Source organism: Aplosporella prunicola (genome assembly GCF_010093885.1).
Source record: "Aplosporella prunicola CBS 121167 unplaced genomic scaffold K452scaffold_32, whole genome shotgun sequence".
In the NCBI taxonomy this organism is placed as follows: Eukaryota; Fungi; Ascomycota; class Dothideomycetes; order Botryosphaeriales; family Aplosporellaceae; genus Aplosporella; species Aplosporella prunicola.
Genome location: NW_022983560.1, coordinates 61,221 through 87,979, shown reverse-complemented (window position 1 = coordinate 87,979; position 26,759 = coordinate 61,221). Strand labels below are relative to the sequence as shown.

At 58.3% G+C, this 26,759-nt stretch overlaps 12 protein-coding genes across 12 annotated transcripts; 8 read left to right on the top strand and 4 right to left on the bottom strand.

Moving 5' to 3' along the window:
* Positions 1-22: 22 nt before the first annotated feature.
* On the bottom strand, positions 23-1,750 carry K452DRAFT_321916 (uncharacterized protein). Its single transcript, XM_033544446.1, has 2 exons — positions 421-1,750; positions 23-355 (listed from the first exon to the last, which is right to left on the bottom strand). Exons 1-2 carry the CDS (start codon positions 1,699-1,701, stop codon positions 29-31), a joined length of 1,608 nt encoding a protein of 535 aa, XP_033392938.1. The 5' UTR covers positions 1,702-1,750; the 3' UTR covers positions 23-28.
* Positions 1,751-1,971: 221 nt separating this feature from the next.
* On the top strand, positions 1,972-2,856 carry K452DRAFT_278864 (uncharacterized protein). Its single transcript, XM_033539388.1, has 3 exons — positions 1,972-2,311; positions 2,380-2,472; positions 2,520-2,856. The coding sequence occupies exons 1-3, from the start codon at positions 2,008-2,010 to the stop codon at positions 2,582-2,584; spliced, it is 462 nt and encodes a 153-aa protein (XP_033392937.1). The 5' UTR covers positions 1,972-2,007; the 3' UTR covers positions 2,585-2,856.
* Positions 2,857-4,154: 1,298 nt separating this feature from the next.
* K452DRAFT_291756 (uncharacterized protein) lies at positions 4,155-5,161 on the top strand. Its single transcript, XM_033541246.1, has 3 exons — positions 4,155-4,220; positions 4,338-4,643; positions 4,757-5,161. The coding sequence occupies exons 1-3, from the start codon at positions 4,167-4,169 to the stop codon at positions 4,934-4,936; spliced, it is 540 nt and encodes a 179-aa protein (XP_033392936.1). The 5' UTR covers positions 4,155-4,166; the 3' UTR covers positions 4,937-5,161.
* Positions 5,162-6,074: 913 nt separating this feature from the next.
* K452DRAFT_302133 (uncharacterized protein) lies at positions 6,075-8,285 on the bottom strand (the record flags this gene model as incomplete). The annotated part of the gene is made up of 1 exon (XM_033542548.1): positions 6,075-8,285. One exon carries the CDS (start codon positions 8,283-8,285, stop codon positions 6,075-6,077), a length of 2,211 nt encoding a protein of 736 aa, XP_033392935.1.
* Positions 8,195-9,083, top strand: K452DRAFT_291754 (uncharacterized protein). The gene has a single exon (XM_033541245.1). The coding sequence runs from the start codon at positions 8,420-8,422 to the stop codon at positions 8,810-8,812; it is 393 nt and encodes a 130-aa protein (XP_033392934.1). The 5' UTR covers positions 8,195-8,419; the 3' UTR covers positions 8,813-9,083.
* A 628-nt stretch (positions 9,084-9,711) lies between these two features.
* K452DRAFT_291752 (uncharacterized protein) lies at positions 9,712-11,380 on the bottom strand. The gene is made up of 3 exons (XM_033541244.1): positions 11,228-11,380; positions 11,043-11,159; positions 9,712-10,983 (listed from the first exon to the last, which is right to left on the bottom strand). The coding sequence occupies exons 1-3, from the start codon at positions 11,356-11,358 to the stop codon at positions 10,110-10,112; spliced, it is 1,122 nt and encodes a 373-aa protein (XP_033392933.1). The 5' UTR covers positions 11,359-11,380; the 3' UTR covers positions 9,712-10,109.
* Positions 11,381-11,833: 453 nt separating this feature from the next.
* K452DRAFT_302131 (uncharacterized protein) lies at positions 11,834-12,490 on the top strand (the record flags this gene model as incomplete). The annotated part of the gene is made up of 3 exons (XM_033542547.1): positions 11,834-11,966; positions 12,016-12,374; positions 12,440-12,490. 3 exons carry the CDS (start codon positions 11,834-11,836, stop codon positions 12,488-12,490), a joined length of 543 nt encoding a protein of 180 aa, XP_033392932.1.
* A 3,167-nt stretch (positions 12,491-15,657) lies between these two features.
* On the bottom strand, positions 15,658-18,970 carry K452DRAFT_236204 (uncharacterized protein; the record flags this gene model as incomplete). Its single annotated transcript, XM_033537492.1, has 4 exons — positions 15,658-18,109; positions 18,160-18,548; positions 18,610-18,667; positions 18,717-18,970. 4 exons carry the CDS (start codon positions 18,968-18,970, stop codon positions 15,658-15,660), a joined length of 3,153 nt encoding a protein of 1,050 aa, XP_033392931.1.
* Positions 18,971-19,144: 174 nt separating this feature from the next.
* Positions 19,145-19,692, top strand: K452DRAFT_112294 (uncharacterized protein). Its single transcript, XM_033535046.1, has one exon. The coding sequence runs from the start codon at positions 19,320-19,322 to the stop codon at positions 19,596-19,598; it is 279 nt and encodes a 92-aa protein (XP_033392930.1). The 5' UTR covers positions 19,145-19,319; the 3' UTR covers positions 19,599-19,692.
* A 669-nt stretch (positions 19,693-20,361) lies between these two features.
* On the top strand, positions 20,362-22,270 carry K452DRAFT_353603 (uncharacterized protein; the record flags this gene model as incomplete). Its single annotated transcript, XM_033545838.1, has 2 exons — positions 20,362-20,831; positions 20,886-22,270. 2 exons carry the CDS (start codon positions 20,362-20,364, stop codon positions 22,063-22,065), a joined length of 1,650 nt encoding a protein of 549 aa, XP_033392929.1. The 3' UTR covers positions 22,066-22,270.
* A 473-nt stretch (positions 22,271-22,743) lies between these two features.
* On the top strand, positions 22,744-24,152 carry K452DRAFT_291749 (uncharacterized protein). Its single transcript, XM_033541243.1, has 2 exons — positions 22,744-23,096; positions 23,156-24,152. Exons 1-2 carry the CDS (start codon positions 22,841-22,843, stop codon positions 23,824-23,826), a joined length of 927 nt encoding a protein of 308 aa, XP_033392928.1. The 5' UTR covers positions 22,744-22,840; the 3' UTR covers positions 23,827-24,152.
* A 59-nt stretch (positions 24,153-24,211) lies between these two features.
* K452DRAFT_278847 (uncharacterized protein) lies at positions 24,212-26,599 on the top strand. The gene is made up of 3 exons (XM_033539387.1): positions 24,212-24,563; positions 24,616-25,229; positions 25,283-26,599. The coding sequence occupies exons 1-3, from the start codon at positions 24,304-24,306 to the stop codon at positions 26,215-26,217; spliced, it is 1,809 nt and encodes a 602-aa protein (XP_033392927.1). The 5' UTR covers positions 24,212-24,303; the 3' UTR covers positions 26,218-26,599.
* The last annotated feature ends 160 nt before the right edge of the window (positions 26,600-26,759 follow it).

Below are 26,759 nucleotides of genomic sequence, written 5' to 3'. Positions count from 1 at the left end.
ACCCCCTCACCCCTCACCACATACGCCCTCACACCCCCGCCATCAGCATATCCAGCATCCCCATCGTGCTCCAAGCCTGCTGGCTAATCTCGGCGCACCGGCGCACCGTCTCGTGCAGCCGGTCCACCAGCGCGTCGATCTCCGGGCTCTGCCCCATGTCCTCGGCGTACAGGTCCAGCAGCACAAACGCCACGTCCGCCGCTAGCTGCACGTGTCGCGGATCCCCGACTGCTCGCGTGAGCCACTTCAGCACCGGCTGCAGCGTTAGTTCGTCCCGCCCTTTGAGCGCCACGCGCAGCGCGGAGCGGTGCCGCAGCGCCGTGAGGAGCGTTAAGGTGTCTTGTGGGTTGGCTTGCTGCGAGTGGGCGTTAGCTTGGGATTGGGTTTTGGTTTGGTGCTGTTTTGTTGCTGAAGACATACCTGACTCTCCATCACCAAGTCCAGCGCCCGCTCGTATTGCCCCTTCCGCAGCGCCGTCTCCCACTTGCTCATGTTGCGGATCTTGCCGCGCTCGTTGCCGTCAATGACAATGTCGGCGCCCTCGCCCGTAAAGTCCTTGCCGCGGAGGCGCTTCTCCCAGCCCTTGCCGCGCTTGCGCTTCTTGTCGTACTCCTCGATGCGGCCCTCCATGAGCGCCTGCATCTCCTTGGCCCGCTCGCGCGCCTTGACCTTTTGCTCGCCCGACAGCCGCGTCTTGAGCGACAGCAGCCCGTTCTCCATGCCCACGGCGAGGTGCTTGTCCTCGCGCGCCGCGCCCGACGCTATCACCCCCAGCGACAGAATCGGCGACGGGTACTTGAACCCCGCCACCACGTTCCACCCCGTCGTCTCGAAGACCTTGACGTGTCCGTCCAGCCCTCCACTGAGCACCCGCTCGCCATTGCTGCCCAGCGCCAGGCTCGTCACCGTCTTCTGGTGGTTCTTGAGAATCTGCAACGGCCGTCCTGCCACAAGGTCCAGCACGGAGATCTGGTTGTCGGCCGCCGCGAGCAGCGTCGTGCCCGACGGCAGCGGGAGCACCGACTCGACCGCCGCCGCGTGCTTGAACACCATGACGGCCTTGCCGCGCACGCGCGGGTCCCACAGCCGCACCGTCTGGTCGTAACTTCCGGAGTAGAGAAGGCGGTCCGCCTGGCCCGGCATAAAGCCACCGCAGCGCACGTAGTCCTGGTGCCCGACAAACGTCTGCGTGCTCGCGTCGCTGGGCAGGTCCCACAGGCGCACCGTCGTGTCGTCGGACGCGCTCATCAGCGTCGTCAGCTCCGTCGGGCTCCACTTGGTCACCCACACGGGCTGCTTGTGCTCCTTCCACGTCTTGAGGATCGCGCGCGAGTTGATGTCGAACGCCTGGATGGCGCCGCTGTCGCCGCCGGCCACGAGCACCCGCCCATCGCGCCGGATGTCGCCCGAGTGCGCGCGGTCCTCGACGCCGAAGCGCGTTATCGTCTTGAGCGGCTTGCGCGTGCGGCTGCTAAACACTTGCACGCGCGTGCCGCTCGTCACGGCAAACGTCTCGGGCCCGGCCAGCTGCGACGCCGACGGCGAAAAGGCCGGCGCCGTCACGCTCGTAATCGGCGACGAGTGCGGCGACGGCAGCAGCAGCTGCGACGAAAATGTCCGCCAGTACTTCTGCTCCGGCGTCAGTGCCGAGGGCGCCGCGGGCAGCTTGACGGGCTGCAACGGCCGGATTTCTGCTGCCATTGTTGCAGGGTGCGTGTGTGCGTGCGTACGGGTGTGAGGTCGAATGAGGGTGTGGGTGTCGACGTCGACGTAAGTTGGCCTGCATGTAGGTTGCTTTCACGTTCGAGCGGGCGACATTTTTTGCTGGAGACAGGCGGCATGTTTCCGCGCCGACCTCCGCCGCTCCGCCCCGCTCCGCCAATCAGGGTAGATGCTGCTGCTCCGCCCCGCCCCGTCGTCGTCTCCCGCGCGCGAGACCTCACTCCATGGCTGCTTCCCCACAACCGCCGCCGCCCGCTGCTCCCTCTCCACCAACCCACCGGCGCAATGGACCCCGAACCCCCTTCGTCCCACCCTGAGCCCTCCCCTTCCATCTTCCGCTGGATCCTCGGCTTCTTGCTCGTCGGCGCCGCCTGGGGCCTGACGACGCCGTTCATGCGCCGCGCCGCCGTCAATTACACCCCGCCGACGCGCCCGTACCTCCAGGACCCGAGCGTGTCGTGGGTCAAGCGCAAGCTCTGGACCGTCATCTTCGCGGTTGTCGACTTGCTGCGCAGGCCCGCGTACGCGGTGCCGTTGCTGCTGAACGTGACGGGCAGCGTGTGGTTCTTTTTACTGATTGGCCAGGCTGGTACGTCATGTTATGTTTCGTGGGCCGGTTTTGGGCTAGGGCTGACCTAGGTACCTACTGTTGCATAGAGCTGAGTCTTACGGTCCCAATCACAAATTCTCTGGCCTTTTTGTTTACGGTGCTGGGCGAGTGGTGGGCCGAGAAGAAGGTCATTTCAAGAGGTACGTTGCGGATCCGGAGACGTTATGCTGAACTCACCATGTTTTAGATACGTGGATTGGCATGGCTTTTGTTCTGGGGGGAATCGGACTATGTGTGCATGCCAAGAGCTAGGTTTCTGTTCGCATTTATGTCGTCGTGCTGGATTGCTTAATGTTGGATCAACGTAACAATGGATAATGCTCCTGGGACTGATTTTTTGTTTTATTTCCTGATGCGGTAGTGCGATGGTCAAGGTCGGGTATATGCGATGCTTTCTTGGTCGTCTACGTAGGTAAGCTTGATACTTCTTTTCTGGAGCCCCAGGGTAATTTCCGACCCCTTCTAAATATTTCCCCTACCACATATAAAATGCACCTGCAAAAGTATATGGATTTTCTTATACCCCCGTGTTTTTTTTCTGTTCTCGTACCACATAGGTTACTCTCGTACCTTCACATATTCGTGCCTTTGTATTTATTTAAACACTCTTGTATCCTTGTATATCCACGCTTTAATATCTGTTTGAACACTTTGATATCCTGGTATCTTCTTATCTTCACGTGGTTATCTGGCGACTACTGACCATATCATTAGAACTTATCATGACTGCCTAAAGAGTACTTGATGATGTCGAAGATTTTACTTATTATCTAGCTAAGGAAATTCAAATTACAGCTGGAATACTACAGACGAAGGGGTAAATATGGTTCTTCATCCCCATAGTAAATATAATTCCGTAGAAGCGAAAGTATGCTAGATCGCTTTGAATTAAAATATCATAGATACTGCAACCATGCTCATTTAAATACTCCTATAAGTAGGTTGGAATGCTCCCTGTGGATCACTTCAAATATATACTTGGAGCTATACTATCTACCTCTCCACCAGGTCTCCTCATGCTCCTAGGTACGGCAGGAGTACTCCGTCGGCAGCGCTCGAAAATCGTTCGGATATCTGTGTTCGTGCCCGGTGAGCCTGTGTTCATACCCACATATTCAGCCCTGCGGCCAGGACCATGTCCTCTGGATTGACTGTAGTTCCTCGGTATGGTTGGCATATATTCCGCGAAGGCCGTCGGTCCCTTCAAGCAACCGATTCTATCCCAGGTTAAAGACGGTTTAGCACGAAAAAGCCGGACTAATCACGCAAATGGATGACTGATCCCAGCAGCTGGTCGCAACGATAGATCCTAGTAGCACACCCACACGTCGGGCAAAGATAAGGCACGGGGTCAGATGGTGGGCGAACGATGCAAGGCACTGGTGCGGAGCGGGTGCGGTGAGAAGCTTGGACGCGGCAAGCGACGTAATTCCTGGGAAGCGCCAATGAGCACCGGCAACCTGTGACACGGCTGCAGGCCGCTAGTTGGGTATCTATATCTATCTGGCGAGTCCAGATCGCCCATCTCGTGAGATTCCACTGCGTCTGCGTGCGTGTAATCGACCTCTTCAGCTGAAGCTCTGATCTCACTCCACTTTTGCTTGCCGTTGGCTTAGACTGCTGCCTTGCCTGTCGCTAGCTTTCTTTCTCTACTCTCTCGCTCACAACACAATACAAACTTACCGCACAACGCACACCCTACCCTCGACGCCGCCACAATGACGCGCCGCATCGTGTACGGCATTGGCCTGTGGCTGACCATCGCGGGCACGTCGCCTCTCTCCCCCAGCAACGAGCGATAAGGCTAACCCACGCGCCGCATGCAGCCACGGCCATGACCCTCGCCAGCATCATCGCGCCACGCTGGATGGCCTTTTCCGCCGAAGGCGTACGTCCCCCGTAAACAAACAAACCCACCAAACCACACACACAAACCTAACCGTGCGCCCGGCCGGTCGTGTGCTCTATCAAGGCTACATATGTACAGCAGCTAACACGCGCGCAGCACGGCGCCCACGCCCACCCGGTCCACGTCTCGTACGGGCTGCACCAACGCTGCGACAGCGTGACGGGCGGCTGCGGCGCCTTCCCCCAGCACGCCGACTGCGTCGGCGACAACTGGTCCTTCTGCAGCATGTGGCGCACAGTCGGGTTCCTGATATCGTTCGCAGTGATTATCGAGGCCGCGGCGCTGATCGGCTACGCCGTCGTGCTGCTCGGCGGCAAGCAGAAGCGCGATAAGGGCTACAAGGTCATTTCGGGGCTGTTGGCGCTGGCGGCTGCGGTCCAGATTGCCGGCATGGCGGTTGTGGTACGTTTGCGCGTTTTCGGTTTGTGCTTGTTGGTGGGGTTGGAGGAGGAGGAGAGAGAGGGAAAGATGGCGTGCAGATGGGTGTGATTGCTGGTGCTGACGTCGACGTCTAGGCCTTCCTCTACGACCACGACGAGCGCTTCTTCCCCCCCGGCTGGCACCTCGACAACTCCTGGATCCTGTGCACAGTCAGCTGGAGCGTGCTAGTGATGACGGTGTGCGGGCTCGTTGGCGCCGCTGTCGTGTTGCCAGAAGAGGGCGACTATGAGCTCATTCCCGAGGGGCGGATGTAAAGGCGAGCAAAGCGAGCAAGAGAGCACGAAAGTAAAAGAGCAAAGCAAGCAAGAAAAAGGACAGACACCACCAAGCACGCGATACTCCAAAGACGAATAACCCAAGCATACATATAGACGACGGAACGACCCAGCGTAGACGGCTTCATTTAGGCACGCACGAGTAAAGAGGACAGGCCGTACAGGGGCTGTCTCTACGATGACAGGAAGCGCATTAGGCGGGCCTTTTGCCTTTTTTTTTTTTTTTAATTTTCTTTTTTTCGTTTCCTTTTTCTTTTCATTTTCTTTTCCCCGCGTGTCTGGCGTTTCTGGCGCCCTGGTTAGGGTTGGGTAACGCGTAATATCAACATCATATCGGCATCGGCCACGCTGTTATTGTCTTTGTTTCTCTGTCTGCTGTGGCCCGGACAGACACTGCGTTTTGGTATATCAACACTCACATTGATAGTCAGCTCGTCGCGGTACAGACATAGACATGCCAGCCCCCATCCCCCTCACAGTGAGCTCCAGCGTAGAAGCAGAAGCAGAAAAAGAGTATGCCAATTCGCCCCCACTACCTAGGTCTGGATGGCAAGGATAGACTCCTATACCTACATCAATGCTTACAGGCAGCTCGAACAACTCCTCCCTACCACGTATAAGCTCGTTCGCAGCCCGACCACACTCCTATGGCCGCCCAATCACGGCCTTCTTCCCGCGCGCCTCGTTGCCTGCTGTTGCGCCTGCCTTACCACACCCAACCCAACCCAACCCATCACAACCCAATGCGAAGAAGTGAGCCGCGTCAATTACTTACTCAAGCGCACTTACTCAAGCGCACCTACTCGTACCCAGAGATGACAAGGACGCGTAGAGCGGCGGTGTGGAAGACATGGTCTGCGTGATGCTTAAATATAAACTGAGTATGAGTACAAGACGCCTACCTCTATCTTCGTAAAATGATTATTATCGCCTATTTTAGCCGTGCTTCGTCTCGTACTTAGAATGTTTAAGGAAATAAGGGAATATAAGCATAACCAACGCCAACGCCAACGCCAACATAAGCAGCTCTATAAAGCAGTCCGCCGATCCCGGTCCCGTCTCTCTCTGTTTGGTCGGCAATACCCTCCTCGACCAACTTATCTCACCTCACCGCAACTCAAACGACACCCCTCCTCCCCACGCCCGTGCGCTTCTCCTTCTCCCTCCTCTCCCTCTTCTCCACCCTCTCCCCCTTCCCCCCCCCAGCAACCCCACCCCTACCCTCCCGTCCCTCCCGCCCCAACCTCTCCCGCTGCGCCTCAACCGCCCGCCACACCTCCCTCGCGCGCTCGCGCTCTTCCCTAGCGCTAGCGCCGTCACGCGCACGCGCACGCGCCGTCCTAGCACTGGTACCTGCAGCACCAACGCCTGTGCTGGCACCATGCCCATGCCCACTGCAAGTAACGCCCACGCCACCACTACCACTACCCTCACCGCTCCCACTTCCCTTGCCGTTACCAATGCAATACACCGCGTCCCCAACCCTTCGGACGCGCACCGCGCGCGCGGCGAGGGCTGCGCTTGTGCTGGTCGTCTGCGTTGGCGCCGGCGTCTCAGTGGTCCTGCGGTTGCTCTTGCTGTTGCTCTTGCCGCTGACAGCGCCTCTAACGCTCCTCCCGGCCCGCTTTGCCGCTCTGGCGACGTTGGTGTTAGCGGAGACGGTGGTGGAAGAGGAGGAGGAGGAGGAGGAGGAGGAGGAGGAGGTGCTGGAGATTGGGATCGAGACAGGCACAGGAATTAACGAAGGCGAGCGGGGGAGGGGGGGCGAGCGCCTCGTCTTGACTATGGCTGTGTCTGCGTCTGCGTCTGCGCCTGCGCCTGCGTCGTCTTCGTCTTCGCTGTTGTCGTCGGCGGACTCGATCTCGATCTCGGTTTCAGTCTCGGTTTCGGTCTCAGAGTCCATGTCAATAGCCGCCACGCCGCTGGTGTAGCCGCTTGTTTCTGCTTCTGTTTCTGGCTCTGGCTCAGCTTCCGCTGCTGCTCTGGTCCTAGTCCTGGTCCTAACTGCGGTTACGCGGTGTGGGTGCGGTGGCGGGAGCAGCAGCGGTGCCGGCGCCGCCCCCGTCGTCGCTGTTGCCCAGCGCGAGGCGCGGAGGCCTGCTGCCGAGGCGGGTGTGGGGGCTTTGCTGCCTGTGGTGCTGACCGTGCGTGTGCTTTTCGCTGCTTTCTGTGGCTCGGGCTCTGCGCGCTTGGGGTGGTGGTGTTCGTATTGTTGCTGCTGCTGCCGCTGCATCTCGGCCGGGAAGTAGTTGATGAACTTGAGGGGCTGGGCGATGGTGCCGGCGCCGGTGGTGAGGGCCGAGAGGGGCTTTTTGCATGGGACGGATGGAGGGGAGGGGGGGAGGGAGGAGCTGGGGCGCGGATGGAGGTTGCTGCTGTTGTTGTTGCTGCTGTTGTTGGTGGTGGTAGAGAAGCCGGCAGCGTTGGCAAGCTTGACGGAAGCATTACCAGCATCACCAGCAGCAGCAGCAGCAACAGGCTCCTCCACCCCCAAATCAATCAGCGCATCATCAGCAAGCCTCTCCGGCACCAGCGGCGGCGCCAGCAACCCCTTAGCCTCGCGCTCCTCCCTCTCCTTCTCCGCCTTCGCCCGCAGCTGCAGCCACGTCGGCTGCGCCGGCTCAGAGCGTCCCAGCCGGATCGCCGTGCGCTCGGCATACCAGCGCGGCGTGTGCAGGATCCCGATGCTGCGCAGCGTGTCGCGGTCCGGCATCTCGTGCTTGTAGCGGCAGCCCTGCTGTACGAAGTCGCACTCGCCCGTCCGGATCCAGTACGTGCAGTAGTGCTTGCGGGCGGGGTCAGGCTCGCGGCCCGAGGGGGGCAACAGGCTTGGGGAGCGGGTTTCGGGGTTGGTGGGTGTAGTCGTGGTGGTGGTGGTGGTCTGCGGGGAGGGCGTCAGTGTGTATTTGGCAGAGGAAGAGGAGGAGGAGGAGGAGGCGTGGAGAGATGAACTGACCTTCCTGTCCTTCTCGCCCGTCTTCTCACCAGCCCCGGCAATCCCCAGCTTCTTGCGCACAGCGGCATCAGGCGCCACATACTGCTTCCAGGCCTCTTCTTTCGCGGCGGCCTCGCCGCGCACCAACTCGAACGCTAGCTCGCCGGTGCGCGGCCGCTCGCCCAGGTACTCCAGGCCGCGCGCATCGTCGGAGCTGATGTTGCGCGGGGCGCAAGGCAGGCGCACGTCGGGCGGGAGCTCGTCGACCGCTACCACGGGCACGAGCACCCCGTTGCCGCGCGAGATGAACCAGCTGGGGCGGTGCAGCGTCGTGGGCTGCTGTTGTTGTGGGGGTGGGGACGCGGGGTCCGGCGCGTGGATGCTGCGGTGCATGGTGTGTTTGTGTGTGTGTGGATGTGTTTGAACTAGGTAGGTAGTAAATTGAAGTGATGGATAGATAGCAGTAAGAACAGTAACGGAGACGATGGAGAAAAGACAGCCCGCCGTTCAAGAAGGCGCATTTATATATGACAACCAGAGAGCAAAGCAAAGAACGAAGCATTTGCCAGACGCAGGCGACAAATAAACAGAAACAAAGCCAGCAGGCGCGCTGGCAGACAGCAAAACAGATGGTCAATCAGCCAACAGGGCAAAGACAAACAGTCTCAAACCCCCCAGACAAGCACAATGCATATCCAAGATCCCCACCTAGTTCTATCCCGCAGCAGCCGCCGCCCGCTTGCATCGCGCATCTCCCCGCCACGAGACAGACGGCTCAGGCAGGCGTGTCAAACGCGCGGCGGCGCGGCTTCGTGCAGCTCAAATGGCCTTTGTGCTACCTGCCTACCGCGGTGGACTGCTTGCTCGTCGGCGATCGAGTTTTTTTTTTCTTGTCTGAAAGAGAGATGGAAGAAATGTGACTGTTGCGAGGAAAAGAGATCGGGGTACTTACCGTCGTACATACCTGGAGCCAGCGTGCATGCGATCCAGGATGGAGATGGAAGACGACTGCGGTGCACCACTCAACACCATCCACCTAGTCGTAGCCGAAGCAACCAGACCAGACTCTTACTCTCCCTTCCATCAAAACACTGCTCACCTTCAATCACCCCAAACCACCCCCTCAAACCCACCCCCATTCCACACCCTCTCCTTACCACCCACCTCTCCTTCTCCCCTTCCCCCCGCCCCTTAACACCACCTCCACCACAAAGCACCGTACCCGGACATGACACGACGCCACGGACCCAGCGCCCGCGCCCTCCTCCTGTCTCTCCGCACAGACTCCGCTCAGCCCAAGCCCCTCCGCAGAACCCCTCCCCCTCACCCCTCGCACCCTTCGCACCCCTCGCACCCTCCCACCTCGCAACCACCTCGCAACCAGCATAAGCCCGTACCAACAGCAGACCCAACCAACGCGCACCCCACAACAACAACAACACGCCCCCGTATCGTAAGCCGTAAGTCATAAAACGTAAGTCGTAACGCCACCCCGCCAGCAGCGGAGCGGGCGCACGCACAGCCCCGCTCGAAACGAAACGAAACAAAACACACGCGCGAGCGCGGGCTGGTAGGTGGTTAAAGCAGCAGCTGGAGGTCGGTCGGTGCCGCGGGGCCGCGGTATGAGATAGAGCGGGACGCGAGTCAGTCGGTTGGCGTGGGTGCGTGCGTCGCGTTGGGTGCGCGTGTTGTGCGCGTGTCGTGCGCGTTGGTGTTGGTGTTGGTTGATGGGGAAGGGGGAAGGGCTGGCTGTGTGCGTTGTGTGTTAGTATTTGTGGGTGGGGAGGTGATCAGCTATGGTGGTTGGGGGGTTTGCGTGTGCTGCAGCGGGTGAGATTGATTTCAATATCTATAGGAGTAGGTACAGTCCAGTCTGATAAGATCGACATCTCTCTTGTATAATGGCAAAGATATGCGAAAGGTGCGCTAAATCTACTCGGGATATTTGATACCAGGGTCGGAAGTGCTGACCAACTCGACGTCTGGCATTCGCTCCACGTCTGATGATCTCTGCCCATAACTCCCGCTAGGCCTTGGTATACAGACGAACATGGAGTATCCGATAGGTAGTAGAAAAGTAAGAGTAGTATTCTCCGATCCGAAGTAATAGCAAGCTTCGTAAGCAACGTCGTGTATATGGATGCGCAGCCCAAAGCCCGCGCCTCTCCACGTCTACACTCCGCCATCGTGGTATCGTACAAAAGCCTGTCGGCCGCCTCACATGGCCGGCCCGCCCAGGCTCGACTTGGGCGCCTTCTTCCGGCTGCCCTTGGCTTCGCCGTCCTCCCGCTTCCGCTTCGTCGGCCGGCTGCTCCCACCCTTGGGCCGGTACGGCTCGTCGTCCTTGTTGCGCCTGCCGCGCGCGCTACCCGTCTCTGGGGCAAAACCGCCTTCCTCGTCGTCGGCTTCCGTCTTGGAGGGCGTGGCGACATTGGCCGCACCGCCGCCGCCGCCGCCGCCGCCACCTCCTCCTCCGCCCTTCTTGCGGCCGTTGCCGGCGCCTTTTCCGGTGCCCTTGCCCGTCCCCTCGCCGCCCTCTTTGTCGTTCTCCTTGTCCTGCAGGAACACCTGCGGCTGGTGCTTGCGCAGCCAGTTGTACACCGAGTCCGGGTTGCGGATCTGCAGCTCCTTCTCGCTGGGGATGTCGCGCGCGGCGAGCCGGATCGGCCGTCCCGACGAGTCTTGCGGATCGTAGCTGGCCGGGTCGTTGAGCGCGTTGTCCAGCGCCTGCAGGTACTCGTCCTCGTGGTTGGGGCTCAGGTAGCCCGGCGGGTGCTCGCTGCCAATGTCCAGCTCGTCGGGCAGCGGGTCGGGCGGCTCGCGCGTGTGCGGCGTCCGCAGCAGCGACGTCAGCGTCTTGATCGGCGCGTCGCTGAGCTGCCGCGTTACGTGCGCCTCGAGCTGCGCAAAGACTTCGGGCGTGATGACGCCGCTGGCCAGGTCGTTGCGGGCCTCGTGCAGCCGACGCTGGGCGGCTTCTAGGTTGCCTGCCTCGTCGGGAACGTCGGCGGAGCTGGAGCAAATGTCGTATCGGAGGTGCATTGGGATTTTGACATTCTCATTGATGTCGAGAAGCAGGTCGAGGAGTTGGCTAGCGATGACAGGTCAACACCACGGTGCGAACGACGACGACGTGGAAGGCGCACTCACTCGTTCTGTTCCTGCAGACGACGGGCCAGAGCCATGGCCTTGTGCTCCTCGCGGAAAAGCATGTTGCTTTCGCGCATGCGGTCGTCGAAGCGCATGCGCATCTTGCGATACTTTTTCCTGCGGCATGATTAGCGGTGGTGGTGATAATGATGATGATGATGATGCGATGAGTAGTGCACCCTCACCTCCACGACTTGAAGGCTGGCCTGTTGACCTGGCCCGACAGGTCCATGGGATCAGGCATGGAGTTGTTGTTGGACGGCACCGGTGGCGGGGCTTGGTCGGGGCCCTGGGACATGTCGTCAAGTGTGGCCATGGTGTGGTGTTGGTGGAATGGAGGGTGGAGTTGGATGTACGCAAGCCCCCGTTACGAAAGGCTCACGGGCTCAAGGCTCGTGAATCTGAATCGCCGCGCCGACACCACCGACCCTGGTCAAGTCTCCACTCCGTCCAGCCTCAAGGGACCGACCGCCGCTCATCACCCCCCAGCAAACATTCCCACCGTCACTCTCTCCTCTTCCATCCACCTTCACCTTTCCACCTCCACGCATTGCGCTTCCGCTACAACTCTCTCCACGACGCCCAAAGGCCTCACTGCACCTCAACAGCCCCCCTGTCGCCGCGTCGCCATCCATCCTTCGCTGCGTCCACCCCCCGACTGCCGATCCCGCACTTTTCCCCATAACCTCCACAACACCGCCAAACTGTCGCCCATACTCATCAACCGGACGACCTCTTTCCAGGTCGATCCGCATCCCGGTCACCTCAGCCAGGCCCATGCCGAGCGCAACATGAGCGGCGACAAGGTCGGCAGGAGGCGCCGCTCCTCCAGTCTGATGTACACGGAGCCCCCGGAGTCGCTGGAGCACATCAGCGACCAGGCCGCCCTGCCCAACCTCAACGCCGAATGGGTCAATGCAAAGGGTAAGCTGCGCGAGACGGACGAGACGCCCCGAGCTGACACGTGTGCCAGGCGCCTGGGTCATCCACTTCGTCCTCATCATCTGCCTCAAGATCCTCTTCGACATCATCCCGGGCGTGTCGCAGGAGACGTCGTGGACCCTGACCAACATCTCGTACATGTTTGGCTCGTACCTCATGTTCCACTGGGTGCGCGGCGTGCCCTTTGACTTCAACGCCGGCGCCTACGACAACCTCAACATGTGGGAGCAGATTGACAACGGAGACCAGTACACGCCGGCCAAGAAGTTCCTCGTCAGCGTGCCCATCTTCCTCTTCCTGATAAGCACTCACTACACCCACTACGACCTGACCTTTTTCCTTATTAACTTCATGGCGACCATTGCCGTCGTGATACCCAAACTCCCGTTTGTAAGTCGCGTGCCCCCTTTGTCTCACTCGCCGACCCCGCGCCCTCGACTGACCCGATTCGCCAGACGCACCGCCTGCGGTTGGGCCTCTTCTCTGGCCCGCCCGACGAGAGCTAGTCACCTCTGACTTTCTTCCTCTGTATTCATATATGTTCCTACTACTACGTCTGAATCAAATGGGTGCTGCGCCCCGCCGCAGCATTTGCGTTCCTTACAACTGCCACCACTCATCATACCAAAATACCCTGGACCGTCTTCCAGAGAATGCTGGGTTTCCGGAGTCTGATTCTTCATTTTCCTTTATTGTTCTCTTTTTGTTGTCCCTCGCCTCTCTGGGCCAAATACGCACACGAAGTTGATCATTTCTCGCGCCGAATTGTTTTTCGACTTTCGATATGGACGGCAAGGAAGACGCGAGGGAGCGGTGCTGTTTGCAAGGCCCGCGCGAACCAAGACGGCTGTTGCGCGAGCCTTGGTGGGGAACTTTGGGATGGGACGGGTTGGGTCAGTTGCGGGAGTTTTAGATGTCGGGAATCGATCTTCCGCGTTTGCTTTTTTTTATTATCTCTTTTTCCGGTCTTCATTTTTGTCTGTTTCCTCTTGCTCGTCTCAGTCTCTTTCATCGTGTCGCACAGCGTTCCCCGCGCGTGATTGTCGCCACCGCGGTTCGCTCGTGGTGCGCTCTCCGCCCGCACGATCCGCTAAGCGTCGCGTCGCGTCGCACGGCGGAGCGCTGTCCGCTGCAGCCCTAGGTTTCCGGTCATCGCGTCGATCGCGCTCACGCTCCCTCTCCTCTCCTCTCCGCTCCGCTTCTCCTCCATCCCCGCCCACACAGACACAGACAGACACAGACAAACACACACGCCCATCCGCACCCCCACCACGACCCTATTCCTCCTGCACGCCCACCCACCGCCTGCCTCCTGCCGCTCCGCTCCCTCCATCCATCCAACCCTCTCGCGCCCTCCTCCTCTTCGGCCCGACACCCTCACCCCCAAATCTAGGTACCACCCTCCGCCCTCGCCCCGCGTCGCGTGCCCTCACGCGCCGCCACGCCCACCACCGCGCACCGCGACTCGCTATTTGCGCACCACGCCGTGCCATGCCATGCCATGGCATGCGCTCGATAGCGTGCGGGCGGGCTAAACCCTGCTGGCTCGGCTCGGCTATTACTGCCTGCCTGCGCCTGTGCCGTGCGCGCATGCAATACCACATATGGCCATGGCACTGGCAGGTACAATATGGCCTGCGCATGGGGCCACGCCGTACGATGCGCGATGCGCGGGCGGGGCCGTGTGTGCCATGGCGTGGCGTGTGCTAGTGCGCGAGCATGGTGCGTGGGCTGTGGGCGCATTGTGGGGAGATGTCAGGCCAGGGGGACGGGATGGACGGGATGGGATGGGATGGGTTGGGACGGGTTGGGATGGGACGTTGTAGGTTAGTGGGTAGTGGGTGAGTGAGTGGGTGAGTGCAATAGGTATGTACCTGCCTAGGTACCTAGGTGATCACTGATCCTAATCGCGGGCACGTCCACCACTGTCCACCCAGTACCTACAATAGGCAGGTGCGAGGTCCGAGCCGACGTCTACCTAGTCGGATCAGTCGGATCTGCATATATATGTACAATACAATACAAACACTATCTAGGTACTTATAGCCGCACGTAGCTATAAGTATAAACGTAGAAGTATAGTCGGCTCTTTTACACCTCTCCCTGCCTCACTGCCTTACTAGCTGCCTAGCTACGCACTAAACACCCGCCATACATATATATCTCTTGCGGGCGTTATAACTCCCACCTACTATAATGCCCTCCACCTATACTACTATAAATAAAATACATACATACGTACTTATAGTCCACGTCCAGCCCAGACCAGACCTGCTTTGGCCATGCCGTGGCTGGCTTCAGCGCGCATGCGTATGTGCGTGTGTAGTGATGGTCCGGGTCGTGGACTATAGTGGTTGTGGCTTGTGCTTGTGCTTGTGCGCTTTAGGGCCCCTTTTGGTGGTGCTGGTGGTTGTGGGGGTGGTGGCGCTCTTGGAAGGATTTGGGGACGGAGGCTGTTGGTTGTTGGGTTGCGGTTGGCGTAGTTGGGTTGTTTATAAGGGTTCAGTGTTGTAGAGAGGAACAGTATGAGAGTCAAGATTAAAGAGGTTTATTGTACGTTGTATGTACATCCGTACTTCAACCCATCTACCCTGGCCTCTTCCGCATGCTACGTGCAGCCTTACGCACGCACACAAAGCTAGGCAAGTAAGTAGGTAAGCCCAACCTCACCCCAGCCCACCGCACCCACCCTACTCAAGTGCATAAAGCGTACGCACAACAGCCTCATACTCCGTCCTCCCCGCCTCCCCATCCAGCAGCACGCGCACCTGCTCATCAGCCGTACCACCCTTCTCGCTCGCAACGACAACAACGCGCACGCGCCACAGCTTCTTCGCTGCGTCTGCGTCTGCGGCCGGCGCCACCGTCACCACTGCGATGTCCGCCTCGTCGATGCCGTGGCTGCTGCGCCGGAACGCGATGAGGCCTTGGCGGGTGCGTCGTTAGTCGTTAGTGTACGGAAGGAGGAAGAGGGCGAGGGGAGGGGAGGTGAGGTGGGGAGCGCACGCTGGATCAGGCGCATGGCGTCCATTTTTCTGGCGAGGGAGGGCGGGTTCGCGTTCGGGCGCATGGTGGTGCGTCGAGTGAGTGGTTGCGGGTGCAGGGCAGGAGGGCGGTGCGGTGCGTTGGTCGGAGATGAAAGAGCGAGGCGTTGTTGAGGGAATGGGTGGTTGATATGAGAGGTTTACTGAAGGGTTGCTGAGAGGTGGGGATGGCGAAAACGCCCTGTTGTAGAAGGTGCGACCCAGAGGACAGGAACGGAAGTCACTGACGTTTAATGCTTCACTAGGGCTGTTACACCACCCTTCTAACACATAGCCTATCTCAAAGCACTCCTGTACACTCTCCGCTGTCTACAAACCCCTTCACACCTACCCGCCAACTGCACCTACCCAAACCCCTCACCTGATCCGTCACTCTCTCCACCCCAAAGCTATGCAACACTGTGGGTAAGAGGCGGGTTTGGTAGGGACACATTGTGGGCAGATCCGACTCTTAACGTCACTGCAGCAGCATCAACGTCACTAGAGTAGGCCAACAATTAAAGCTAACAGCATAATTTAATCCAAGTCTAGCAGCACACATGCATCATTGCCGTCTCCAGGGCGCCAAACAATCAACCCAAACACCAACAACAACGCTCAAACAACCCCATCACAAACCACTACCACACCTAGAACCCCCACTGCTTCATCCAGTTCGTGAACAGCGCCGCATCCACCGCCTTCAGCTCGCGCAAACACTCACTGTTGGCCGTCGTATGCGTCGTCTCCATAGGCGGCAACGCACCACCCGGCACCCTCAAGCCCTCATAAAAGTCGATAATCTTCACACCAGGCTTGCGCGCGACCTCGGCCGCATCCGTCAGCGGCACCGCCTTCAGCGCGACCATCCACTCGTCGAACTTGACCGCCTTCGGCTGCGCGTCGGTGTAGAACGCCTGGATCACCGGCACCAGGTCGTTCCACGAGCACGTCCGCGGGTTCACAATGTGGAAGACGTCGAGTAGCGGTGTGCCCGCCGCGTCCGCCCGGCGCTGCCCGTTCCGGCTCATCGTCACCTGCACCACCGTCCCCGCCGCCGCGTCCATCGGCACCCAGTCCACTATGTCCTGGTTGCCCAGGTTCGCGGGCACCATGCCCATGTTCTTGCTCGTGTGCACGATGCTCGGCAGCCACTCGTGCCGGTTCCAGCATCCCTTCTCCTGCCGCGGGCCCGCCAGCTGTCCGCACCGTATAATGCTCGCCGGCACGCCCGCCTGCTGCGCCGCCACCCCCAAAATGCGGCCCGCCACGTGCTTCGACTCGCCGTAGCCCTGCGGCAGCGGCGCCCGCTCATCCTCAAAGAAGCGCTCCGGCACCGGCCCGCTGCCGAGCGTCGGCCAGTTGCCAACACTGGCAATCGACGAGATGAAGACAATGTGCGCGCGGTGCTGGCTCTGCAGCGAAAAGTCGACGACGCGGCGCGTGCCCGCAATGTGCGTCGGCTCGTACGACTCGAGCGTGTGGTTGAAGTCGACTGCCCACGCGTTGTGGATGAAGGTGGTGGCCGTCTTGGCAAGCTCGTCGTACACCTCCTGCGACAGGCCGAAGCGGGGCTGGCTGAAGTCGGTGCGCAGGAAAGTGACCTTGGAGAAGTCGGCCGGCACGTCGCGCTCCGTGAAACTCTGAGCCTGGCGCTTTTCCGCGGAGTCGGAGCGGTTGAGGCAGTAGACCTTTTCAACAGAGGGAGAGGCAATCAAGGTCTCGAGGACGTAGTTGCCCAGAGAACCAGTGGAACCGGTGAGGAGGACCGTCTCCTTCTCAGGCAGAGCGGGCAGAGGAGCGGCCGACTGAGGAAGGTCTTCCGTGTACTTCTTTATCATCTCCGTCATCACCTGCTCGCGAGGGATGGCAGGGCCCTCATCAACCTTAGAGAACTTGGCCAGGAGGGCCACCGCCAATTTGTTCACAGTGGGGTTGCTGTAGATTTCGCGGGGGACAACAGCCGTGCTACGGTCATTCTCTCCATCACCCTTGATGGCATGGCTAAGGGTGCCGGCAAGAGCCATGACCTGCAGCGAGTCGACACCCAAGTCGAAGATATCAGTGTCGTCGGTAACGTCACCCTGGAAAGGCGGAAGAGCCAAGCCGAAAGCCTGGCGCAGGAAAGCCTTCGTCGTCAGCAAGTCGGAGTTCTTGTCGAGCTTGCCAAGCTTCTCGTCAAAGGTCTCGCTCGAGTACAAAGCCTCAATTTCCTGCTCGTAGAGAGCAATCGTGGCCTTGCGCTGAATAGAACCCTTGGGAGCGCGGGCAAAGGGCTTGTCCCTCTTAGTGAAAGCAACCTTGGACTTCCACACCTGACCATGCGCGGGAGCCTCCCTGTTGGCTTCCTCGATAGCGGGCCACAGCTCTTCCAGGAGCCAGCTCGCATCCTGATCCTCCTTGACCTTGGCCCAGTCGGGCTCGATGATAACGGCAGGTTGGAAGCGGCCCTGGCCAACCACCACGGCACCCCTGGCGAGAGGGTGGTTCTCAACCGTCTTCTCGAAGCTGACAGGGTTGAACTTCTCACCGTTGCTGAAGACGATGACGTCGTCACGACGACCCTTGTACCGCCAAAGTGCAGGCTTGGTCGGGTGCTGCTCCCAAAGGTCCTTCGTCCTCCACTCGGAGAGTTCGGGGAAGGTGTAGAAGACACCGAGGTACTTGGGGTCAGTGATAGGCTTGAGGAGTTGTTCCTTAAGGCCTTCGCCGGCATCCTCCATGACAACACCAGAGTTGGGGTGCCACTCAAAGTATTGCCAGTCCTCCTTCGATTCCTTAAGCAGACTGGTAATCAAACCAGCCTCGGTTGAGCCGATAACGGGGTTAAGGTTGGTGACCTTGGTGATCCGGTCGCCGGCTTCCTTGGCAAGAGGAGCTCCGCCGAAGTAGGCGAACTCGAGGGAACCGAGAGCGTCAAGTCCCCTCTGAGTCTCACTAATTTCCTCCAGCATGGAAGGAGCAAAGAGACCGCACGAAGCCTTCTTCAGCTGCAGAATGTCGATTGCGAGCTCCGAGTTGGCAATGCGACCGAGCGGGGGAAGGACAAGCGTGCCGGAGTACACTGAACGAAGAATGATGATGACACCCATGGTGTGGAAGCTATGTATCGTTAGTCATGCGAGTATGTAAGGCTTCATACTATTACTCACAATGGTAGCATAGTCAGCGCGGTCGTGTCCGATTTCATAAAGCCCTCAAACCCGGGCAAACGTCCGTCCGGGCAGCGTATATACTTCTGATGGTCAAGCGTGGCCATCCAACCGTTGGTGATGTAGATCGGCTTCGGCAGACCCGTGCTTCCCGAGGTGTGGAGAACCAAGACTTGCTCGAACTCCTTTACGCCACCGTGTGCCTCGTAATGCGATCCGTCGCTGACCATCTCGTCGAAAGTGGGAATCTGGTATCCAGGAATACCGCTCTCGTTGAGCGGCTTCAGGTATTTCTCCATACCCTCGCTGTGGAGGAAGTGCGAGCATTCGGTACGCTGGAGGAGGTTGGTTTGGCCTTCTTCGGAGTTCTTGAGCGAGAGGAGCAGGGCCTGCATTGGCAAATGTCAGAAATAATTCGACTACAACTTGATAGCATTGGTGATGTCTGACCTTGCGGTTGGTCTTCATCAATGCGCAAATGATGACGGCGTAGCGAACATCGTTGACACTGTATCAATGTTAGCACTGCTAACCAACATGACATTGGACATGCTGACCCCATGTAGGCTACGGTTTCGCGAGCCTCGCCAACGCCCATGGTCTTTTCGATCCATTTCGCAGCACCGTTGATAGCGCCAGCAAATTCGCTGAAAGTAATATCCCTCCACGCTCCGTTAAGGTCGTTGCTCGTCGGGACGGTCACCCAGACCCTCGACGGGTCAGCGGCGGCAATGCCATCAATACGGTGGGTGAGAGGCTTGTCAGCGAAGGGAGAGAAGCCGAGATTCGAAACGCCTGCGATGGAACCCATGATTGAAATGCTAAGTAGAAATCCTTGGGGTATTAGATGTAAAAAGCTGTAAAGTAAAACAAGAACGCTTTCGTAGAAATGCCGTGGTGGTGCTTCTGCTGCTGCTAGTAGTGCCTGGAAGAAAGGCGGCAACCGGCCTCTTATATATATTTGACCTCAAGCTATATCACCGGACAAGAGACGGAAGCAAGCCCGTGGCGTCTAGGCGCGGCTTGTGCGGCTTGCACAGCACTGTGTCGGGATAGACCCTCCCGCTGAGATATTTTCTGCTGCATATTGCCACGAATGCAAGCTGTGCCAGCCGTGCACTGCGGAGTTTGGGAGGAAGGACTCTGGGAGGGGCATAGCGATGATGTGTGCCGTGATCCGTGAGTTTCGTCATGAGCACCTAACGGTTGAGATCTTGCTCGGTGGGTGCCTGGCCACGCGACATCGGACCGTTGGAGAAGGGTTCAGGAGGTTTCGAAATCTTCTAAATCATGGCCATCGCCCACCTCGACTTGCCCTGGCCACCCTGACCACGCTCTTTCTTCATTGGCCAACGGCGCGCTTGATCGTTGCTGCGTCTCGAAGCGTCCCTGCGTGGCCACACTGCAACGATAATGTTCCGTGCTCGGAGGGCCGTTGAGCTCATGGGTGCGTGTTGCGTGGAATGTCAGCCAGAACTCGTAACTACATCACGTCATGGGTGCACGGCGATATGATCGTAGCCAGGAGACAAGCCTCCCCAAGACGCCTCTGCCGCTGTTGATTGGACGTCCGTTGGACGCAAGGACCGGGCCGTGGACGATCGAGGCTTGGATTGTGGTGGTGTAGGATGGAAAAGCTTAATCTAACGGTCCACCACGTCGCACGAGGGAGACGTTTCAGCAGCGGATCCGCCGGAGACCAGGTTTGGATTCAACGTGCGCTCGGAGATCGACCTGGGATCGCGATCCAAACCGAAACTCGCGCGAGAGAAGTACGAGCGGCACGTAGAAAAGGCATTTCAGGTCCCGCCGAGGTTCCTGAAGAAAAGCTGGACCGCTGGCCTCCTTGCCGGACACGCCAACCACCAATGACGAACGCGGATACGAAGGGTCAAGAGCCGGGCTTGGAGACCGCTCAGCTGTGTTTACCTCGGGGATAGATGGTCGTCGGGAATGGAGAGCGGCTGCGAGCGGACCGGAACAACACGCGCCCGGCGATTACTGAACCCGTCGGGAACCCGCCAGGCCAGAGTGGGGAAAGGGAGACATCTTCGGTAACCCGCCAACCGCCAGAGCTGGCCGCAGGTGTGACCAAGAGTGGGGGACCGCCGCTATCTCTGTATTCGTCCAGATGCAGCCAAGCATGCCACCAATGTCTCCGCGCGTCTGCCAGATGCCCGACATCATGTCTCGAGACCAACCATGAAGGCCGATATACCCGCGAATAAGACGGAGCAGCAGGAGCTGGACCAGCAGGAACCCGTTCCCGAAAATGCCGACCACTTGCAGCGAAAGCTCTCGAATCGCCAGCTGCAGTTCATCGCAATCGGCGGCTCCATAGGCACCGCTCTGTTCGTCAGTATCGGTTATGGCCTCATCGAGGGCGGCCCCGGCAGCCTCTTCCTCGCCTTCGTCATCTACAGCTGCATGATGGCAACTGTCAACAGCTGCGTAGCCGAAATGGCAGTCTTTATGCCCGTCAGCGGATCTTACGTGCGCATGGGATCGAAATGGGTCGACGAGGCTCTCGGATTTACCGCTGGATGGAACTTCTTCCTATACGAAGCCATTTTGATTCCTTTCGAGATATCAGCGCTCAACTTGGTCCTGGGATACTGGAGCAAGGATATACCGCTGGCAGCCGTCTGTGCGGCTTGCATTTTTCTCTATGGGTAAGCTGGCTGCGATCGGGCAGCCTAGCGTGTCAGAACTGACGCGTACCGCAGCGTCATTAACTTATTCGCTGTGCGATGGTACGGTGAGAGCGAGTTTTGGCTTTCGTCCGGAAAACTGATACTCATATTTATGATGTTTCTTTTTACGTTTGTCACCATGGTTGGTGGCAATCCCCAGCACGACGCGTATGGCTTCCGCTACTGGAGAAATCCTGGATCGTTCACGGCATATGTAACGACTGGACCCCTCGGCCATTTCGAAGGGTTTCTCGGTGCTTTTTACCAAGCTTCCTTCACGATCGTTGGACCCGAATACATTGCGATGGTTTCTGGAGAAGCGCAACATCCGCGGAGGACCATAAAGCAAGCCTTTAAAACGGTTTACTGGCGATTTGGATGCTTCTTTATATTGGGAGCGCTTTGCATTGGAATTGTGCTGCCGTACGACGATCCCACATTGAACAAGATCTTGAACAACGGGGACACTGGAAATGCTGGAGCCTCGCCGTATGTCATTGCCATGCAGAATATGGGTATCAAGGTGTTGCCCGACGTTACCAACGCGCTCCTGGTCACCAGCATCTTCTCGGCAGGAAATTCGTACGTTTACGCCGCGACGAGAACTCTCTACGCTCTTGCCTTGGACGGCCACGCCCCGAAATTTCTGGGGATATGCACGAACAAGGGCGTTCCCATCTGGGCCTTTGTCGTCACCATGCTGTTCCCATTCCTATCATTCCTTTCCGTCGGGAACGGCGCATCCGCTGGACTGAAGTGGTTGGCGAATCTAACGCAAGCATCGCAGGTCATGAACTACATCATGATGTGTATCATATACCTCTTCTTCTACCAGGCCCTCCGGGCCCAAGGTTACTCGCGTGATAGCCTTCCCTACCGTGGATGGTTCCAACCGTATACCGCTTGGATCGCACTGACCTGCATGATCCTAACCGTCAGCACTTACGGCTACACGGTATTCTTGCCCGGTTGGTGGAAGGTCGGGACCTTCTTTACCTATTACACCATGGTGTTTGTCTGCATCATCTTGTATGTCGGCTTCAAGGTGTTGAAGAAGTCGAAAATTGTGCGCTCTGCAGAGGCTGACTTGGTGTGGGAACGCCCAATCATCGATGCCTATGAGGCGGCTACCGAACCACCGTTGGGCATTTGGGAGGACCTTGGCGCCTTCGTGGGGATCAAGAGAAAGAAGGCGGTGGAGTATCAGGAGTAGACGGGAGAGGATAGAGCGAGACGGGTAGAGTGTAGCTGGTTTGGTGAAGATTCGCGGGTAAAGCAGATTTTTCGCGCACGGGAACTATAGATGGCAATCCTACCGGCTCTGAGTCGCGTTGCCGATGCGAGGCGAGTAGGATTTAGTATGGCCCGCCTCTGTCATGTGGTGAAGACATTTACGCCTACATGTGCACATTTGCGACCACCATCTTCGATTTAGCATAAGCTCTCCAAATTGACGGAGAAAGCCTATTCACTATTGTGGAAGGTGATTTCCAACAAATCGGCAAACCATTCATGTCGACCAGGGTCAATTCAGCCGGCACACGAGCTGCGAGACATTGTACATTCTGACTGCATGTCCGCGCACATCCCTTCGAGAACGCGTGGAGTCGCAGACGTGTCGTGCCGCTTCGGGCATTGCGCGTGTGTTGAATTTTTCGCAAAGTGAAACAGCATTCCGGGCGATACGATCGGACTCACCGGACACCGACCAAAGCTATCCATAGATACCTTCATTTCGGAGAGGACAACCCCAACAGTAACGTCTTGACGATGCTCCGGATTATCAATCTTATCTGATTCCTGGACGGGTGGCGTGACGCTCCAGCGACCCCGGCTCAGTTCCCGCGCGGGGCAAGCTCACCGACCCAAGCTCTTGGAGTCTTGGCCCTCCGACCACTCACCATCCACCAATCTTCTCTTACAACATACTCCGCCTTCTTTCTGTCAGTCGCACGAGACACAAAGCCGCAGCGGACCACACGTCGACCATGACGACCATAGCTCCCGGCCTTACGCCCGAGCAGCTTCAGTTCTTCAACGACAATGGCTACCTGCTCATACCTAACGCTCTGTCGGGCGAGACGATTACAGAGCTGCTGGTTGAGTCGCATATGATGCTCGATGAATTCTCGCTCGACGACCACCCCATGACCAAGTTCTCGACCGGCGAAGGCGAGAAAGAGCACGTCGGTGACGATTATTTCCTCAACAGCGGTGACAAGATACGCTTCTTTTTCGAAGAAGGTCGGGATTACCCTCGGGACCGCCACTGCGCAAAGCTGACGTCGCGCCCGCGCGAACAGATGCCTTCGATCAGACCGGCCGCTTGACCAAGCCGAAGGAGCGGGCGATCAACAAAATCGGCCACTACCTCCACCAGCTGTCGCCTCCGTTCCGCGATGTCTCGCTGTCCGACCAGAATGCGGCCATCGCCTGCTCGCTGGGCTTTCGCGACCCCCGCGTACTGCAATCGATGATCATTTGCAAGCAGCCCGAGATCGGAGGACGGGTGCCACCGCATCAGGACAGTCCGTTTCTATATACGAATCCCCCCAGCGCCGTGGGCTTTTGGTACGCGCTCGAGAATTGTACGGTGAGTAACGGGTGTCTGAGCTTTGCGGCGGGTACGCACAAGACAACGCCTGTCAGTAAGCGCTTCGTGCGGCTGAAGGAAGCGGGCAAAGGCGCGGCGGGCACGGGGTTCATCGATAACGAGGGTGCGCAATTTCCGGTCGATGTCGAGCCTCAGCAGCCGACTAGTGGCGAGCCCGAGTACACTCTGGGTGAGGTCAAGGCCGGGACGCTGGTGCTGATCCATGGCAACGTGCTGCACAAGAGCGAGAAGAACCTGAGCGGCAAGAGCAGGTTCATCTACACATTCCACGTCATCGAGGGCGAGAAAGAGTACGACGGACTCAACTGGCTGCAGCCACCGACAGAAGGATTCTCGCGGCTGGTGGAGAGTAGAGAGTGACGGGCAGTAGTAACTATGAGTACCTAGTCGGGGGTGGGCTGATAGAGCGGGTCCTACGTACGCAAAGGCACGAAAGGATCCAAGGGAAGGCAAGCCACATGCAACGCTGCCCATGCCAGGATCAGATTAGATTCGGCGATAATCTTGATATCAGGCTATAGAGCCGGCGACGCCGAGGGTCGTTTTTCGCGCGAGACGGCGCTGATTGGGGCTCGGGAGGGCGATCAGGCGCTGGTGTCGGCCGGGCTCGCTTGGGCTGGCGGCGAGCCCACTAATCTCATCTAATCAGATGTCGCGGCTTCCGCAAACACGTCCATGGATCGGCTTCGAGGCCTGAAAATTGGGGTCTGCATGTCGCAGCGAGAAAAATTGCTTTTGCCAGGCCCGGCAAAGTAGATAAGCTTCCCGCCGCCTGCCTTCCCCGTTGCTCCCCGTTGCTTCCCGTCACTCCCAAGTCTCCACCTACTCGTCACAGCTATGGGTGTCCTCGACCTCGTCAAAGGCCGCAATGACGGCCGAAATGCCCGCGGCATCGCCAACCCGGAGATCAAAGACGAGCCCGGCGTCTCGGTGGAGCCCGCAGGTAGCTCGGTTCCCCCCAGTCTCGAGGCTCGTGAAGAGAAAGAGATTGAATCTCATCCCGACGTCGTCTCGAGCAATGCCCAGGAGGGTCTGCAGAAGGTTGAGGCGGCCGCGCTCGTCTGGAGCAAGACAGCCGTCTACCTCATCTACGCCTGGTAAACTTTCACTCCTTCCCCATCCGTCTACGCCGCACACTAACCCTTTTAGGATCTGGGTCGGCTTCTTCATGCTCGCCTTCCATTCGGCCATTGGTAACAACATTCTCAACTTTGCTTATGGCAAGTTTGCGTCGGCGCCGCAGATCAACACGGCCTACATCCTGGCTACCATCATCGGCGGTGTCCTCAAGCTGCCCATCGCAAAGATGCTTAACATTTGGGGTCGTGCCGAGGGTCTCTTTGTCTTCCTCATCGTTTACCTCCTCGGAATCATTGTCATCGCTTCGTGCAACGGCCCCAACGGCTACGCTGCTGGCTACACCCTCTACTGGATTGGTTACGATGCCATCTACCTGATCCTCGACGTCTTCATGGCCGACACGTCGGGTTTGCGCAACAGAGCTTTCGCCTTCGGTTTCGCCAGCACACCCTTCATCTGCACCGCCTTCACCGGATCGCTGGCCGCCGAGTCCCTGCTTAGCCATGCGTCTTGGCGCTGGGCTTATGGTTGTTTTGCCATTATTCAACCCTTTGTCTTCATGCCTCTCGTCATCGTCTTCAAGTTCTACCAGATCAAGGCCACGAAGATGGGCATTTTGAAAAAGGAGCCCAGTGGTCGCACTATTATGCAGTCCATCATTCACTACGTTCACGAGTTTGACAGTAAGTCCCGACGTCTCGTGTACCAAACTCGTCCAGAAGCTGACAAATCTCAGTCGTTGGTGCCTTCCTTCTCATGGCCGCTTTCATTCTGTTCCTGCTGCCGTTCAGCTTGGAGCAGTATGGCCGCGCCCAGTACCATGACGCCACCTTCATCGCCATGGTCGTCATCGGTGTTTGTCTCTTCTTTGTCTTCGCGGCGTGGGAGAAGTACGGTACGCGCGTCCACTTCATTCGGTGGGAACTGTTCAAGCAGCGTACGGTTCTGGGCGCATGCGCCATGTCGGCCATTGCCTACTTCAGCTTCTACTCGTGGGACTCGCAGTTCTACAACTTCGTGACGGTTGTCTACAACCTCAACGTCTCGATGGCTGGCTACATGACGCAGATTTACAACGTCGGCTCGTGCTTCTGGTCCGTCGTCTTTGGTGTGTGGGTGCGTTACACCAAACACTTCAAGTACACTTGCCTGTTCTTTGGACTGCCGCTGCTCATGCTGGGTGCTGGTCTGATGATCCATTTCCGCGGTTCCGACAGTGACATTGGCTACATCGTCATGTGCCAGATCTTCATTGCTTTCGGCGGTGGCACTCTTGTTATTGGTGAGGACATGGCTGTCATGGCTGCCGCCGACCACGACGGCGTCCCCATGATGCTTTCTTTGCTGGGTCTGTCTTCCAGCGTTGGCGGCGCCATTGGTTCTGCTGTTTCCGCTGCAATCTACGCAAACACGTTCCCCGACGCGCTGCGGCGCAAATTGCCCGCGGCCAACCAGAACGATTGGTCCGCCATCTACCTCGGTGGCTACTCCGCCCAGTTGGAGTACCCCGTCGGCAGCGATGTCCGTAACGCCATCAACTACGCCTGGGGCTGGAGTCAACGCTGCGGCTCCATTTCTGCAACGGCCATCCTGGTCCTGGGTATCCCAGCCATTGCCATCTGGAAGAACTACAACGTCGACCGCAAGCAGAACAAGGGTGTCGTCATGTAGACGGCTCCGCTGCACTCACCTCCCCCTCAAAAAAACATATACCATCTTTCTTACGTACATATGCACATACACGCAAAAACCTCTACATACCCACATCTAACGACCAACGACGCATACCGCGTAAACCTTAATGGACGACCCACGAGTCACGAGAAGGGAAAGAAGGCGCCGAGGCGTGCCGCGCAGGAGATACCACTAGATGCGCTGCAGCGCGGACGCGGCACATGGCACGGCATGGCATGGCGGCATATTTGTCGGATTTGTTTTTTCTGGTTCATCAACATCTACATAGCTATCTTTCTTGATCATTCTGTTGATCGTTGGCTTCGCTTGGACACCTGTATTAGATCCTCGGAAGCGTTAATTCATCTGTTTCTCCCTATCTGTTGTCTGTCTGTTTGTTGAGTCACTAAGTCACAGCTTCTCGTGTCGTTGCTGTCGCTGTTGCTATTGCTTGTGTAGACACTACGTGACTAAGTAGACAGGGAAGCCCCTGCCGCCGCGGCGCGCCACATGGTCCCATTGCGGCGTGGCGGCACGGT